General features: G+C 38.9%; 1 protein-coding gene across 10 annotated transcripts in view; it reads left to right on the top strand.

Annotated features, from left to right (window-relative positions):
- LOC137792478 (adhesion G protein-coupled receptor L3-like) overlaps nt 1-15,941 on the top strand; it is a 203,274-nt gene that overhangs the window by 94,730 nt on the left and 92,603 nt on the right. For all 10 annotated transcript variants that reach the window (XM_068588183.1, XM_068588189.1, XM_068588192.1 and 7 more), the window contains one exon: nt 15,332-15,441. In XM_068588183.1, the coding sequence (XP_068444284.1) occupies nt 15,332-15,441 (110 nt within the window). The remainder of the gene's footprint in view (nt 1-15,331; nt 15,442-15,941) is intronic.

Below are 15,941 nucleotides of genomic sequence, written 5' to 3'. Positions count from 1 at the left end.
ATATATATATATAGTTTTATACCAGGTACCAGAAGAAACATTTGGATTTTTATGTTTTTCAGTTCAGTTTTTCTTACTCGGAGAGAAAAGTCCAGTCCGTGTTGGCTTGAACAAGTGCACAGAGCATGCATCCTCATGTGTGGAAGGTTCTCCTCTTTGAGAGAAGAGTAAAGCTCCAGAAGTGATAATGACTTAAAGTGTTCTGCCATAGAGTACCAGATTAATCGTCAGGAGCTTTGCACATGCACAATTCATTTTCAATCTGTCTGTTGAGACTGCAGCGTGAGGCTCCTGTGAAACTGACCGGCTGTGAGCACTTTGTGAGGCGGAGCGGCTCGTGGCAGCACCGCTGCTCGCTGAGAACAGAAACTACATAACAACACGTGCTTTGACGTCAGGCTCAAGTCGGAGTGTCATCAACAGTGCCTGTTGATGAGGCTACGGAAGCGTGCGTGCACGTACATAAATCACCTTCAAAGTAAAAGCAAGGTGGTTTTATTGTATTTATGGCGTGAGTCTTTTTTTTTTTTTTTTTCATTTTTGATTGACCTCGCGCATGCCGGACTGGGAGAGCTATAAGATGACTGAGTTCTGAACAATGCCATCAGGGAGAGATTTAAAGTGCAGCACCTGTGTGCGGCAGTGATAAGACCCTCTCAATGCAAAAAAATGCAGTTAACGCATAAACAAATAATCAACGCATGATCAAATAATCAACGCCGTTAAAGGGTTGCTGTGCTAAAAGACATTTCTCAACCTTTTCTGGCCTGTAAGTTTGTTTTTATCTTCCAAATTCTCCAGCAACTTGCCAGCACAATGTAACCTTAAGGTCCATTTAGTAGGGGTTCTGGGGCTTTTGACCATGATCTTCATTAGATTTTTATGAGATGATCTATAACTTTGAAACTCAACTATTTCAAGCCTCCATTGTTTTTAAGTATCTGAAATATACCAATATACATTTTATTTTCCCCATAAACCTGTCTTTAAATTAGATTACCCTATGTTGGCTTGAAGTGCACAGGTGGATAATACTGCAGTAAATATCTGTCTTTTATCCCCTTAATTAATAATTGTGCCACCCTACCACTTCTAGTGACACACATGTCCCTTTTGGAGTTATATCTGTGTCTACAATGGTTTTTCCTGCTGGCCCCCATACTTGCTCGTGAAAGCTAATTTTGCCGGGCTATTTTCTGACCTGGAGCATGTCAATATCGCACAGTGGGAGAGCTCTCACTTACCCAGCTCTACATTCTTATTCATGAGCCTTAATTCCATCAATAGCTTTTTCAGCCACTGGGCTGTTGTTGTTCCTTACTGTTCTGTGATTTTAAGGAAAGTGCTTGTAGCTGCCACAAAGTAATGCTATACGATAAAGGAGTGTAGCTTGTAGCCTTTCACATTCACCATTTGCTACGAACATGTTCAAAAGTGCTAAGTATAAAGCAGGAGAGGGTCTTTTGTGGCTGTTGCCATGGACCTAAATTCATGTGCTCATTGAGGTGAGGGCTGAATGTCTAGTGGAGGCTGTGAGGCTCTTGATGTGATGCCCTGCTCTGGATTTTAGAAGAATTGGGCTCGGCAAAACTACAAAATTGCAACAAAAAGCCAGACATGTTTTGAATGTGTCTTTGTTATAGAGGGAATTATTTATTATAATTATGTATTATTAAAAGTAGACCATTCTTTATTTGATTTTTTGACTCAACAATATAAAATAAAAACTTGTAAATGTTGCAGTAATTGGTAGCTGTGTCATAGGAGCAAAGGGGTAGAAGGACTTTATGGAGACTGTTTGGAAGGGAGGGAGTGAACCGGTGTTTATAGTTGGAGAACATGATGGAGGGATGCAGCTGACATGAAAGATGCTTAATCTGAGACACCACTGCCACCTTGTTCCCTTTTGGCTGCTCATACTGTCCTCATCCAATCAGATTTCTTGTGTCACCTTGAAAAGTTGATGGAATTTACTTAAGGCTCACTGCTCCCAGATATTGTTTTTTAGGATGCTGTTCAGTTGCAACTTGGACATCAGTTGCTATTTGATTATTTACAAGATTTGAATATGCCTTTCCAAGCCAACTTGATTTGACATGACATCTTACAAAGTCGTCCAATGTCAAATGACTACTGTTTGGGCTCGGGTCTATTTTTATGATCCATATTTCAATTTTTGTTAATGCCAAAAACGGACTCCAAAATATTTCAAAAGTTGCCCATGATGCAAGTACTCATTAAATGGAGGTTTGATCTATATATATATATATATATATATATATATATATATATATATATATATATATATCATAGACTCGCCTTCAACCACGTAGTTACCAGCCTAACTGTCTGTTTTCAAGCAGACAACGTCTCATTTCCTTTTTTTAACAGTTGCATACATCCTTCAGAGCAAAGTTATAAAAGCCAGATGCAATTTTTTATACTGCACTCTTGTTCTGTGGAGACCATTGATCTCTATATGATATGAGCCCATTTGCAAATGTGATAATAAAGTCTTGAAAGACAACTTGGATCTCAATCTTAATTTCAGATTTCCACCACAGAGGATTGTGCGAAAAGCATGACAGCAGTATATTAAAAAAAAAAAAGATAAGATGGAAGTGTTGATGCCAGTTGGGAAATTAGGTTGCAGCAGCATATAATAATATAACTCAGCTAAGTAACAAACAAGGTGAGATATTGCATGTAATAAAAAAGGCAGAAAACAATGCAGTTATATTTAAATGTTATAAGTTATGTTTGAAATATTTAGGAATGGTACTTCTACTTTCTTATGAAGCAAGAATGTTTGGCATTTAAAAGTATTCATAAATAATTGTAACTGCACCAAAACTGTGCTGCTAATGCAGAGAAAGATAAATGGGACGCATTATTAATCTGAATTTTAATGTTAAAGATGTTCTACTCCGGTCATTACATCATATACATGTACGTCAACACTGCAGTCACTGTAAGGAATACTGTAGACTAGTTTAGCAGCTATCCAGTGAAGTAAATGTGTAAATGAGAACTCTTTTTTTTTTCTTCCTTTTTTCCTTTGTTTTCTTTTTCAGTTTCTTGGAAGGAGACTGTTTTATAATCAGCGTGTAATTGGGACTGTTACAAATATTAATTGTTTTAATGAATTGATAAATCCATCATCTGTTTTTTTTCATCTCCTTTATACTTCCATAAAAATGCAGTTTTTTGGTCTCTGTTGGCACCACGTAGAAATGGTGGTGCCTATTTATCCACAAGCCTGGACAAAAACGGAGCTTAGAGCTTTGGTATGCGGCATTAGAAACCACAGCAAATAAACTCTGTTTGAACTTGAGAAGTCATTGTGAGAACAGTGTGGGTTAAGTCCAAAGTTATCTTTTCTCCCCACTAATCCTGCTTTGTAAGACAGGACTCAGGTCATCATAGATACCAGAAATGATGGAATTAGGTGAGGATAACACATTTTGTGTTCTATAGAACAAAGTCTGCTCCAAAGAACTGTCATTTCAAAGTGTTTTGCAATAAATCTTCATCTTCAAACAGATGTTGACACCAAATACATACCAGATCTGGGAAACGATGCGAGCTGAAACAAACCGACAGGATGACACTCTCTAGACTTTGTTTTCCACCTGATTGTGACCCTCATCCTCAGGCTGTCTTTCAGAAGACCTGGTATGTAAGAGAAGTTAAATAGCTAAATGTCTTGACTTTACTTGACAAATTCAATGGGACAGTGGTGCTGCGTAGGGTGAAATACAAGGAACGCCAAAAGGGCCAGAACTTTATCAGTATTTGTACTCCTAATTCCCTCCTTGTTCACCTTGCTGGCACTCCTGGTCTGCCAAACACTAGCCGTGCATAAAACTGAAGCAGTCGCACAGTGTTCATAATGTAGGGCACCTTAATTATAGCTAAAGAAGAAGATGATATGAAAGTAAAAAGCTTGTCATGTTTCCACCCATTCTTAAAACAGAAAGTTGACTCTAGTGCTTAAACAACGACTGTATATAAAGATTGTTTAATTTTTCAAGCAAAATCTGTGGAGAAATCATGGAAGAAAGATGCTTTAAAGTTTTCTTAAGAACTAAAATAATCCAGAGATGTCTCTTCATCTATGGGTACTTTGGAAAAAAGAAACTCGTATTGACAAGTTCAGCATATTTTTAATGGTGCCAATTTGCCAAAATATAAACACTATAATTTGCAGTTCTCTCAGTTTTATCTAAGGGGAGGCACAGTGTCAATCTGACAATTTAAAAAGCTTGATTAAAGACTTGATTAATCCAAAAGCATAATGAGAGAATAATCAATAATGAAAATAGTCATTTGTAACGGCTCTCATTAACCGTGACATCCACAGACAATGTTTCATCATGTTCATTTTCTCCAGATTTATGAATAATGTTTTCTTTCTTCTATCTTTATAAGTATGTAAATGTTAAATGTGTCATTGTGCTCTGGGTATTTTGCCACCGCTGCCATCCTACCATCAACACACAGTAATTGATACATCGTGTACTAAATTAGGGCCTTTGTGCCTTTATGGGCCAGTAAATTACTTTCCTCTCAGACTGACGTTGTGACTGACAGTACCTTGGGCATATTGACACAGGAGACAGGAGAGTTCAGTCAAGCCCAAGCTTTTAATCCCGACCATGCTTCCTCCAGGACAATCCTTAAGACCCGTGGTGATTTCCTGCATGCCAATGCAAGCCTGGACCCTTGCCGAGCTATCGACGCCTGACCCCTCTTGTATCGAACGCTGAGGTTACTCATAACCCCTGCTCGTCTTTCATTATTGAGATGTGAATGAGGAAGGTCGGGGAGGTGCGGCGGATGGGGCTTATTGATCGGTCAACACAGGAATATTTGATTGTCGCTGCCAAGATACCCTTCTTCATGACAACACAGGTGGCCATTTTGAATGTATAAAAAGGTTAAGGTGAGCATGTAAACATACAATTTGAAATGGCTGGTTAAAAACCTGCAAGGTCATGCTCGGTCTCTTCCTTTCTGTTTGTTTTACTTGAAGGATTGTGAAACGGCAGCTGTAAAGAGAAGTTTTGTTTATTGCTAAACCTTGTGGCTTGTATAGATATAGTGGTTTGTGATTAGACGCACCTATTCGGCCCATTGTCATATGAGGTAATTAGAAGCTAAGCACTATGGGGGACCGTTAGTTAAGCAATGCGGTTTTAGGCTTTGAAAAAGGGCTTTGAAGAAAGAAAGTGCTGGAAGCGCATACTGGCCCAAGTCGGACATTGGAAGTTACCATGGTGACAGCGACTAGAAATGAAAAATCTGTGCTTAAAGGCAGGTCTGTGTGTGTGCGTGTGCGTGCGTGCGTGCGCGCGCTTTGGAAAGTGAGAAGGAAAAAAAGATGGGGATCAGTGTTACTGTATGCATATTGATTTGTGTGTAGATTATAAATACAGAGAATAGTTTTTTTTCTATTTGAGTGTCGATGTGAAGAGTTTTGTATTCTTTGTTCAGGCAAACCTCAGAATTTCCTCCATTTTCTCAAAATAGAGATTGAATAATGGTCCAAGGAAAGGATTAGAATCTCTTTGTTGCCGCTGCACAGTGCACGCAGCCACATAAGCTCCCCAAAGAACTTCTTTGACTCGAACCAGCAGCAGATGCCACTCTTTGTGCGTAACAAACAGGACTTGATGCCTTTAAAAAGTCAAAGCAGTGGCATTTCTGCCTTTCTTTTCCTATTCCCCATCCGTCAGTCTGAAGGCCAGCACAGCAGCAGCACCACTGGGGAGCTGGCCAAAGAATCTGATGCTTGCAGAGATGCTCTTGAGATGAGCTCAGATTCTCAGCAGGGGTGGTTCAAAAGGCTAACCCTGGTCAGCAATTCTATGGGGCCTGTCACTGGAATATTTCAGGATGGATTCCTTTAAGCTTTATGCTGTCGAAAAAGTATATTTGGTGTGCGTGTGCACGTTTGCCTGCAGAGATGTAAGTGCTCATACACACGGCATCAAATTTAGTCACTGATGCACATGTGTGCACTCAGTACACATGTAAGAAATATTACTCCACTCCTAGCACATTAAATTATTGTTTTCTTCAATATGTAACACATTAACATTCATATGACCGTGGTTATAAAACATACTATGACACAATCCTCACTTTTACACGTCCCCTCCTGGAATGAGGCTTAGCTTAAAATGGGCCTCAAGGCTGAAAGTCCCAAAGGCCTTCGGTGGGAGATAAATCAAGCGTCACCAGGAAGATGGGTAGCAGCATCATTTGTTAGCAAGAATAGAAAAATTCATCCTGGAAATCGTAAATCATTAGACGGGCAGGCCCCAGTGAATAAGCCTCACCCACCAAACAAATCGATTCGTGAAGTTATTGCACATTTCAATCCTCCCTTCTGCCTCCTCACAGGCACCCGAAGAGACCCTGTGGGCGTTAGAATTTACATACACGTACCAGGACACTTCCAGTGTTTGACAGATTTTTTAAATCCGGCCGTGATATTTATGTATGTGATTGCATTTCATTGAAGAGATGTAATGAAAAAATGTTTTTTTTTTTTTTTTAGGTTTCTGTAACAAATATTTGTGTCACAGGTCAGCTTCATAGTCTGGATGCTTATACATGGAGTAGGAGTGAAGGTGCTCAACCAATCAATGCCTATTCTTCTCAGAGCAACAGCTTTCAAACCTGATCTTAATTATGGTCCTGAAGAAAGTCAAAATACCTTAGTCATAACGTCTCATAATAATATGCCCACAAATTGTTCGTTGAGTTGTCAGAAATCCCTGTTGCCTTGTTTTAAATGAGAACAGTCGGGGGATATATTGAGTGCTTGTGCTGGCATTTTAATTATCTACCGTCGTATCTGCATCATATAAGTCATATATCTCATATGATTTACACACAACTCTGCTTACCATCACCGCTTATCATTTACCTAATTTAGGGCACAGTTTAAAATGAGTGACGATTATAAACACCTGTATGGGAAAAAGTATAATTTCAATAAACATTAGTGGTGGTGCATTCAGAATAGAACAAAGACATAATGCATTTTTTTGTAATTTCCACTCTTGCTACAAGGCAAAGTTCAATGTTTGTGTGTTTCTACTTCTATGAGCAAATGATTTTAACTATTTGAAGAACTTGGGATAGATATCCTGTTTTAAATGCATTGTTTTTTGAGCTGCGGTATTTCCGAGATGTGTGTATCTCCTGACATCTGAGGAACCGGCGTAGGATTATTCTGCTGAGTTTCTTTGCCCTTTAGAGCAAGAACTCACAATCTTGTCTATGCTTCATAAGACCACTTGCTGCCTTGAAAGCAGAGATAAGCTTTACATATGAATGCATTTATGAAAAGCTAGAGCATTGATGTCAAAGACAATTCATTCAACAAACACTCTATTGTGTTCAAAAGAATGATTGTATATTGCCAGTGTGTGAAATAATAATATTGCAAAAATACAACTCTCAAACTCATCTAAATGAATTATCATACAAGGCCAAACTTTTTATTGTATGACACAACTGCACTTTCCCTTTAAAAGCAGTTCACTGGATTTACTTAGATTAGGCATTCTTTTTTTTACCCTCCCAATGTTGAATTTGGAAACGTCTAACTCCCCCAGCCCTCTCCATCATGTGCCAAATTCATCCTTTAATGGAATTTTGGTGTGCACAGCCAGATAGATGTCTACAGCATGTGCAGAATCACGAATTGACCTTTCAGGTGGAGAGAGAAATTGCATCACCTAATACCTGTTGTTGCACAAAAATAGATGGATTAATTTCAAAGAGGCTGAGCAAGCTGAGCAAGTTTGATCCGTCTGCAGCAGGATTACATCTCCTTCAAAATAACAAGAGGAGGTGTCTTATTCAAAATTCTTTCTAATAAATTGCATTGGGTTTGATGTGTCCCAGGGCTAAAGCTGTATTTTTAACATTTATTTCTAAAAAACACAATAAAACACAAAGCTGATGTTATCCTACTGACAAGCTGTCAAGATGTATATCATTTCAAAGTTCCATATTGAAAGACATTTTTTTGCATAGTTCATGTCGGTCACAATCAATGACTAATCCTTATACTCTACACAAAAGATCTTGCTTTCTTCTCTGCACATTTACTCCGCTGCAAAAATAGTTTTTGCTCTCCACTTTGGAGAAGCTGTTGGGGCTCAAGGTGAAGTAAACATGTACTGAAGAGCGCAAAGGTTTGTCATTCTTTCAACCACTCAAACTTACTCGGTGTAATATTCAAATTTCTGAGATGTATTTCAGATCCTGTTGCAGGCTTTGGTGCCACAAAGTAGTGCAAATAGAAATATATGAAATATGATGATCGAAATGGGTCAACATCTGTGTTGGTAGTCTGTTAAATTCCTAAGCCCATTGTATTGAGTAACTTCAATTTGCACTTACATTCTTTTGATTTAAGTCTGCCAAAATACGTGTTTAGGAAATGTTTACTTCAGCTGATCAGCCGTTGTGGTGTCAGTAAACATGTCTTTGCTCTCGTGACAAATCCTATGGTTTGGAGAACAGCGTCCCGTCTGCATTGCTCTTCGTGGGAAGGGTGCATACAATTCAGTCCACCCGAGTCTTGGTTTTCTTCAAACTTAAAAGGGTGAAAACACGCTAGACTTTTTATGTTTTACTCGTCGGTTAATTATTGTTTTGTGTTTCAGATCTTCATATAGAATCTGCAATATGTATTCACAATATTTTAAATTACACAACATATACTCGCCAACATGTAAAGAAACCCAAGTCTGCGTTTTACTGCCGTGCTCCATTCAGGCCCTAGATTTTGCTGGAGGACAACTTGAACTTGTCGTGACCGCTGCTTTGGAGATTAATCTTTGCCAAACCGGATGTTTCTATATAGTTGACATTGGTGTTGAATAGATATTTATGTGTACAGTCACAAGCTCAAATGTAGTGAAAAATGACCTGAATACACAAATCTAAGTAGTAATATAAAGTACATTAACTGAAAAAACTAAACACGAGGTGGGATTACATCCTGGTGGGGACTTGAGGAAGTGAGAAAAAGTACACATATGACAAACCGGAGATGGACAATCTTTTGACTGTTGTTTTTGTCTCATCCATCATCGTGAGCCATAAACAAGCCCAGTCTCTCTTCTTAGTTCCAGAATATAGTTTTAGTCATCACCTTCGTGAAAGAGCCCTCTCGTCCAAACACACGGCAAAACGGGAAAAGCGTGTGTTTATCAAGCTGAGCTGGTGTTTTGCTTCGGGATCTTGGACTATAGCCAAGCAAAGGTCCTCATAAATGAATTCATACATCGCCCACATCCATACAGTCTCCGTATGTTCTCAGATTGTGTCTGGATGCTAGTTGATCATCGCTCCACTGGTCCCACTGTATTTTTCACAGGTTGTTGCGTTGAGACAAAAGCTTCCATACCAAATACAATATTAGGGAGAGGCAAAACTGTGTGATGTCAAAAATATTATAAAACTAAGCTGTGTGACTAGCTAAAAGGGATTATGTTTGTCAGGATGAAAAAAAGAGCGCTTGAATTCTCTCTCTCTCTCTCTCTCTCTATCTATCTATCTATCTATCTATCTATCTATCTATCTATCTATATATATATATATATATATATATATATATATATATATATATATATATATATAAATATATATATATATATATATATATATATATATACACATCCATACAAATGGCATTGAGTTTCTGTAAGCAGTGGAAGTAGTTTGTGAGAGATGATCAATCTTGACCTTTGTTTGACCATCCCTAATGAAACTCTTATTCCATACCTAATGGAGCCTGATAAAGGTCATTCATATAGCTCATGCACATAAACACTCCATCTCCTATATACTGAATACTCACTTGGCACTTCATTCATTTCTGCTTAGTTCCACATAGTTAATCCTATAAAAGAGCAATATGGCTGATGTCTTGTCACCCATAGTGTTTATAAAGACAGCGTGACAGCTTGATGTTTTTCCTGTGGTTTCGTAGCAGGTTGCTAATGCCACCAAGAAGCAAACTGTGACTATTTACATTGATCAATCATCCGCTGGAACATGTAGGTGCATGTGTTTGCGAGCAGATGTTCATCCGCGTTAGTGTGGCGCTATGTGAACCTAAATACTCAAGGACTTTGAGCCCCTTCAGCACTCTCCACCCACACTGGGCCATTGTGTTTATGTTGTATACATTTCATTCCCCATCTTCCTCTTCTGCTTTTTAATCTGCGTTCAGCAAGTATCTTGGTGTTTTGGAAAAGGAAATTGCATCATTGGAATAGTAATGTGTTGGGTGGGTTCAGTAATGCCATCATGGATCATTTTTCAGAGAGGGTATGTAGAGGGCAGTATGCATCTGAATATGTATGCCACTTCTCTATTACTCTCCCTCACATTCAACCTGTGGGTTTAAAAGGTTATTTTCTTTTACTGAAGAGATGTTCGTTCCAGAAAGGAAAGTCTTAAGTGTAAATGAAATAACACTTCACAATATAGTGTACTTCTGAGTTAACCTCAACCTTTTGACCCATGTCTGCTATGATGGAGCTGGTCAGTAGCCAACCAAACAGTATGTATACAATGTGATGTATGGAGCTGCCAGTACAAACAGGTAATATAGATGGTCTGTCAAGAAAAGACTGGACAAAACACAGTCTGATACAAACATGCGTTCACCTTTTGAGAAACTTGTAGAAGTAACTCCAAATAATTAAAAGATATAAAGAATATATTCCTTTCTTGCAGCTTCACAACAGAAAGCTTGATACATACATATGCTCCTTAGCAAGCCTCTGAGAACAATAGGCTTCCACAGGCACTGATAGTTACTCCGTCTAAAAAGAGCTACACTAAACAACACTCAACAGTGGACCTTAAATACTTCCTGGTTTTACTCCAGAGCTAAAATACACAGTGCTCAAGGCCATTGCGCCCCTTCTCCTTGTATAACAACTCCTGTGTAACATTTTCTTGAGGTTTTCATTGGGGGTTTTAAAGTTTTTTTGTTTTTTTTTGTTCCGTGTAGCGCCAGGAGACAGACTGAATGAGAAAAGATGGATGCTGTGGCGTGCAGCAAGGAAAGATAATGAATGAAGTCGACCGTGGGTGGCGAAGACCATCACTAAAGCGTAATGGGTCCCAGCAGAGGGATGGGGATATTGACCCGTCCGTCACTTTGTTCTCCGCTCCCCGCCCTCCCTTTTCTTACAAATACAAACCCTCACAAGTGTGTACACAGCCTGACACACACACTGCAGTATACACATTGAGCAAACAATACCAACATACACTTTGTCTTTACGCACACACACACACATTCTCTGCAAGTCCTTTAAGCACCTTGTGCATATTTTTCTCTTCATACCATGGAAACTAATACGTGTGTGTGTGTGTGTGTGTGTGTGTGTGTGTGTGTGTGTGTGTGTGTGTGTGTGTGTGTGTGTGTGTGTGTGTGTGTGTGTGTGTGTGCGCGCGCGCGCGCGTTAATTTCTTGGAGGAGGGGCTCTTTGGCTCTGTTTGCTCTTTTTAACTGAAAGCAAATGGAGAGTTTGTGCTTCCTGACAGGGACTGTTTCATCAAACATAGTAACTGTGGGGGAGCTCCACAGAGAGGCGTACGCTCAATGAAGTAAGCAAGCTGAACCGTCTCCGTTCTTATGTGACTTACTCCAGGCAAACTTCTTTGATGTGAATTCTATGGAAAATCACTCAAAGCAATTTGCCGTATTGGAAGCAGATTGAACGTTGCGATTTTTTTCCTCCTGAACTTTTAAAAGCTGGCAAACCTTTCTGTCCTTCCTCTTGGTTGGTATTTCCCTCCTGATATAAATCACTTGAGTTCTGAAAGGGAACAGTGGTGCTCACCAAATCTTCTTTTATTACTCTCAAATATGGACAAATCTGTCTGACTTTGACAGCAGCTGCATCTGTCATAAACTTTTGACTGTGTTCTTATTTTTCTTTTTTGTTCTCGTTCTCTTTATTGATTCAATTATTCATCCATTCATTTATTTATTTTTTCTCCTGTCAGTGGTCAATAGACTGAGGGGACTCAACCCACTTACATCAGAGGCAGCAGCAGGATCAGCCCGCGATTATAGTCATTACAGTTTGTGCTTACATAGGGCTCTTGTGCTTTGTGCCACATCTCCCCTTGTCAGCTGGCAGTCTGAGCTCTAATCTGCCAGTTATAACAAACAGCAGATGAGGGAACAAGAGGAAAAAGCTTTGAGAGGAAAAGTGAAAGTGCGGGAGAAAAAAAAAGGGGCGGTTAGTGGTCAAATTGTAAAAGTGAGTTTTGTGTCCTAAATTAGAATTTTAGCTCTGAGATATATATATATATATATATATATATATATATATATATATATATATATATATATATATATATATATATATATATATAGCACACACACACACACAGTTTGAAGATACAGGAGTATCAGTACAGGAGCAAAGCAACATACTGCTGTGAATGGGGGTGGCAGCAAAACATGTTAGCCACCTACAAAAAAAAAATCAATATTAGTTGATATGTACTTGTACTGCATTGGAAACTGTTTGTTTCTCCAAACTGGTCACTTGCCATCAACTGTAGGTAATATACTGACTATGAATAAATATAACCACACAATAAATAATCTAATAATATTGTTAAACATGAAAATACTGATATGATTGATTTATTGATATGATACATACACAAACGTACAGTAAACTAAAACATAATTTTAGTGATTGTATATTTTTTATTTTAAATCTTCTGCAGATATTGCAATAATATCGTCATTGTAAATTCTTTTGGCCATGATGCATTTTTGGTGGAAATCTGATATCCTGACAGTCTTCGCTTCAAATTATAATGTTCCTCCTTTTTGTTTGTACCAGTGGAACTTCAGTTTCCAGCATGATGCCAATTGCAGCATTTAGCCTGCTGTAGCTTTTAATTACCTGCTGTGTTCTTCCTCCTATACTGTGTACACCCTGCATTCCCATATTTGAATACATCACTCAGAGTGGATCCATTTCTCTCTCCCCCGGCTAGTTCAAAGGGCTCCATCAGAGCCAAGGGTCTGATGAGATCCTGATTATCCCTCTAATTGGTAATTGTGAAGTCGTTGTGGCACGTGGTCTGGGCAGCTTCTCCCGCTATCGATCCCCCTCCTACTCTGCCATCGATTTGCACTTGATACATTTAATTGTGATTATTTCTCCACCATATTTTATTCCCCTGCAAGATGCAGGTACTTCAGGACACTAACGGAAAGCAGATCAGAAGATATTTGTGGTTGTGTGTGCAGAGGTAAAAATGCACAGCACAGGGATTTTGAATATGGGTCAAGATGGATGTTAAGGCTTGGATTAAGTTTGCAATCCATGTTAAATACACATTATGTCTAATCCCTTCTGATGAAGTTATTACAAATTATGATTACAATTTCAGATAGCTTAACTTCTGGGGCAGCAACGTTGAATCAAAAAAAGTACATATATATTATATTTTATGTTTTCCTTCTACAAGAAAGCCAACAAGTAAGTGTGTGTGTGTGTGTGGAATAAACTGGAAATGGTTGTAAGGATAAAGGGTGTAGAGATGAGAAGGCTGCCTCAATAATTGTTTCTCAGCTTTATAAGCTTGACCCCTTATTTATTTGACTGCCATTTACTGCCTTAGAATTAACTCTTCATAGGGAGGGTTCGGCAGCAGACGGCTGACTGGAGTGAGTGGCAGAAGGTGATGGGGGTTCATGAACTCATAAAGTTTACGTGGACGAGACTCTGCAGACCATATCTTATTACTGGGATGGCTTGAAATGAGATGGGGCCCCTTTTTGCTTGTCCCTCACTGGTTCGATTGATTAGTCGACAGCCAATCAATGTTAATTAAGGTGTAGAGAATCCTTTAATTGTGGCGTATGAATCATTGTGTCAGACCCTGTCTTGACCTTCGCAAGACTTACACAGCAAACAGCTTGCTGGGGAATAAAAACCTTTTATATATGGCTAGATAACGGTAGTCGGTAATTGAGTATGGTTGGACGGCGATCCTGTATACTGTAGCTCGCAGCAGCTGGCCCCCATGGAGATCACATACACAATGGGGGCTCGAACACGGACTGGACAGACCTTCATAACCGTTGTTTTCATTTTACAAACAGATGCAGAGCAGCTACAGATTAATACTTGTCAGAACGTTTAAGAGTTAATATTCTGAGATAAGTGTTGCTATCATGTTTGGCGAACGGCCCTCTGTGCATATGAAGTGGAGCTTTGATTGATGACTGACCAAAACAAAATGTCACATGAGAACACCACCAGCACCATAATTGTGTTTTTTAATGAAGACCTGCATTTCATGTCGAGGCTGATATCGCACACTCAGGATTGTGTCTACCCCCCCTCTCCACTACCACCACTACCATCCATCATGTAGTAATAACAATGTGACCTGTTCATGGTTTAAAGCCTGGTTTCAGGTCCATGACTTCCAACTATAACCCTCAACACAAAGATGAATTTACCCATGAGATTGTCTCCTGAACCTACAAAGGGTGAACTCTCTCCTCTTTAAATGTCACACAACTCTGTCCCAATATACCTGGCTTTCTTTCCTTAATGTTTTTAATTTCTTTGCCTCAATCAGGGTGGTTATCTGAGATAGCTTGTCTATCAGTTAGTGTCCCCATAAATATAATATATCTAAGGCAGCATTACAGTCGACCTTTCAAGACAACTGAAACAAAATGCACTTTTATATGAGACTGGTTTACGAGAAAAATACAGATGCTCTTAAATACACCATAAAACTCTGCAAACTACTTAAATGCAATACTTCATCTTAACCCATCTTATGTTAAATCCCAATTTTTTCAATACAGAATGCCTACAAGTACTTTTTTAATGTTTAATCTGTTTTTACCCTTTCAACTGAGGTATATAAACTTAAATATTCTAACATTGCATTAAATTGAGTCCCCCATTTAACAGTCTCTGCCTTAAAGATGTACCCAAGTGATTTATCCAGGTAGTTTTGTTGCACAAGCAAACAACTTGGTAGTAAGCCTGATTTGAAAAAGCAGTTATGTGCCCATTTAAAGTGTCCAAATACAGTATTAAAAATCTTACTTTGTTAGATGTATTTGTCCAAAAGACTGCAGGAATAATTTCCGTAAACCGTAGAAAAGAATTGCCCTCAATTAACCACACACACTGACTAATGTGCTACTGTGTAATGTTACCAATCAGAAAGGCAGTATTGTCTGCGAGTGAGATGTTGCTACTATTGCTCTTTTCTCTGTTTTCAGATGCAATAACCGGACCCAGTGTGCTGTTGTGGCAGGCCCAGATGTATTTCCTGACCCTTGCCCAGGAACCTACAAATATCTGGAGGTCCAATATGAATGTGTACCATACAGTAGGTATTCCTTAATTATCTCACACTCTTAATTAAGCACATCCTTGTGCTCTTAGCCATGCTCACTTCCTCCTAACAGCAGCGGCTCATCAACAACCACATCAACATGCATGTGAGTAATGGCCAAAGTGTTCAGCGATGTCTTGAATGTGTTCAGTTAAGCGAAACAGATTAATATTGCAGTAGTGGATGTGAAGTCAAATGAGGAGCCCTGTAATCCAAAAAGAGTAACTGTCTTTGGGTGCAGTGAATATGATGGACAGTGTTGTTTACATGTGAAAAATTATACAGTATAACCGTACGGAGGAATGTTTAGTCGTTGACGAGATACTGAGTTTTTGTTCTGACAGGAGATTAACACTTTCTTTATTTTCTTCATCCTGCATGGCATCAATTAAGTCAACAGCTTGCCTGCTCACGGTCACTTTATTTACAAGTAACATCCTCTGTGGAATATTGGTTGTGTAATTTATTGATTCTAAAATAAGCAGATCCGAGTT

Source organism: Clinocottus analis, unplaced genomic scaffold (assembly GCF_023055335.1).
Source record: "Clinocottus analis isolate CAN_PGR_092001 unplaced genomic scaffold, fCliAna1.0.p SCAF_21, whole genome shotgun sequence".
NCBI lineage: Eukaryota > Metazoa > Chordata > Actinopteri > Perciformes > Cottidae > Clinocottus > Clinocottus analis.
This window is presented reverse-complemented; position numbering and strand designations above follow the sequence as displayed.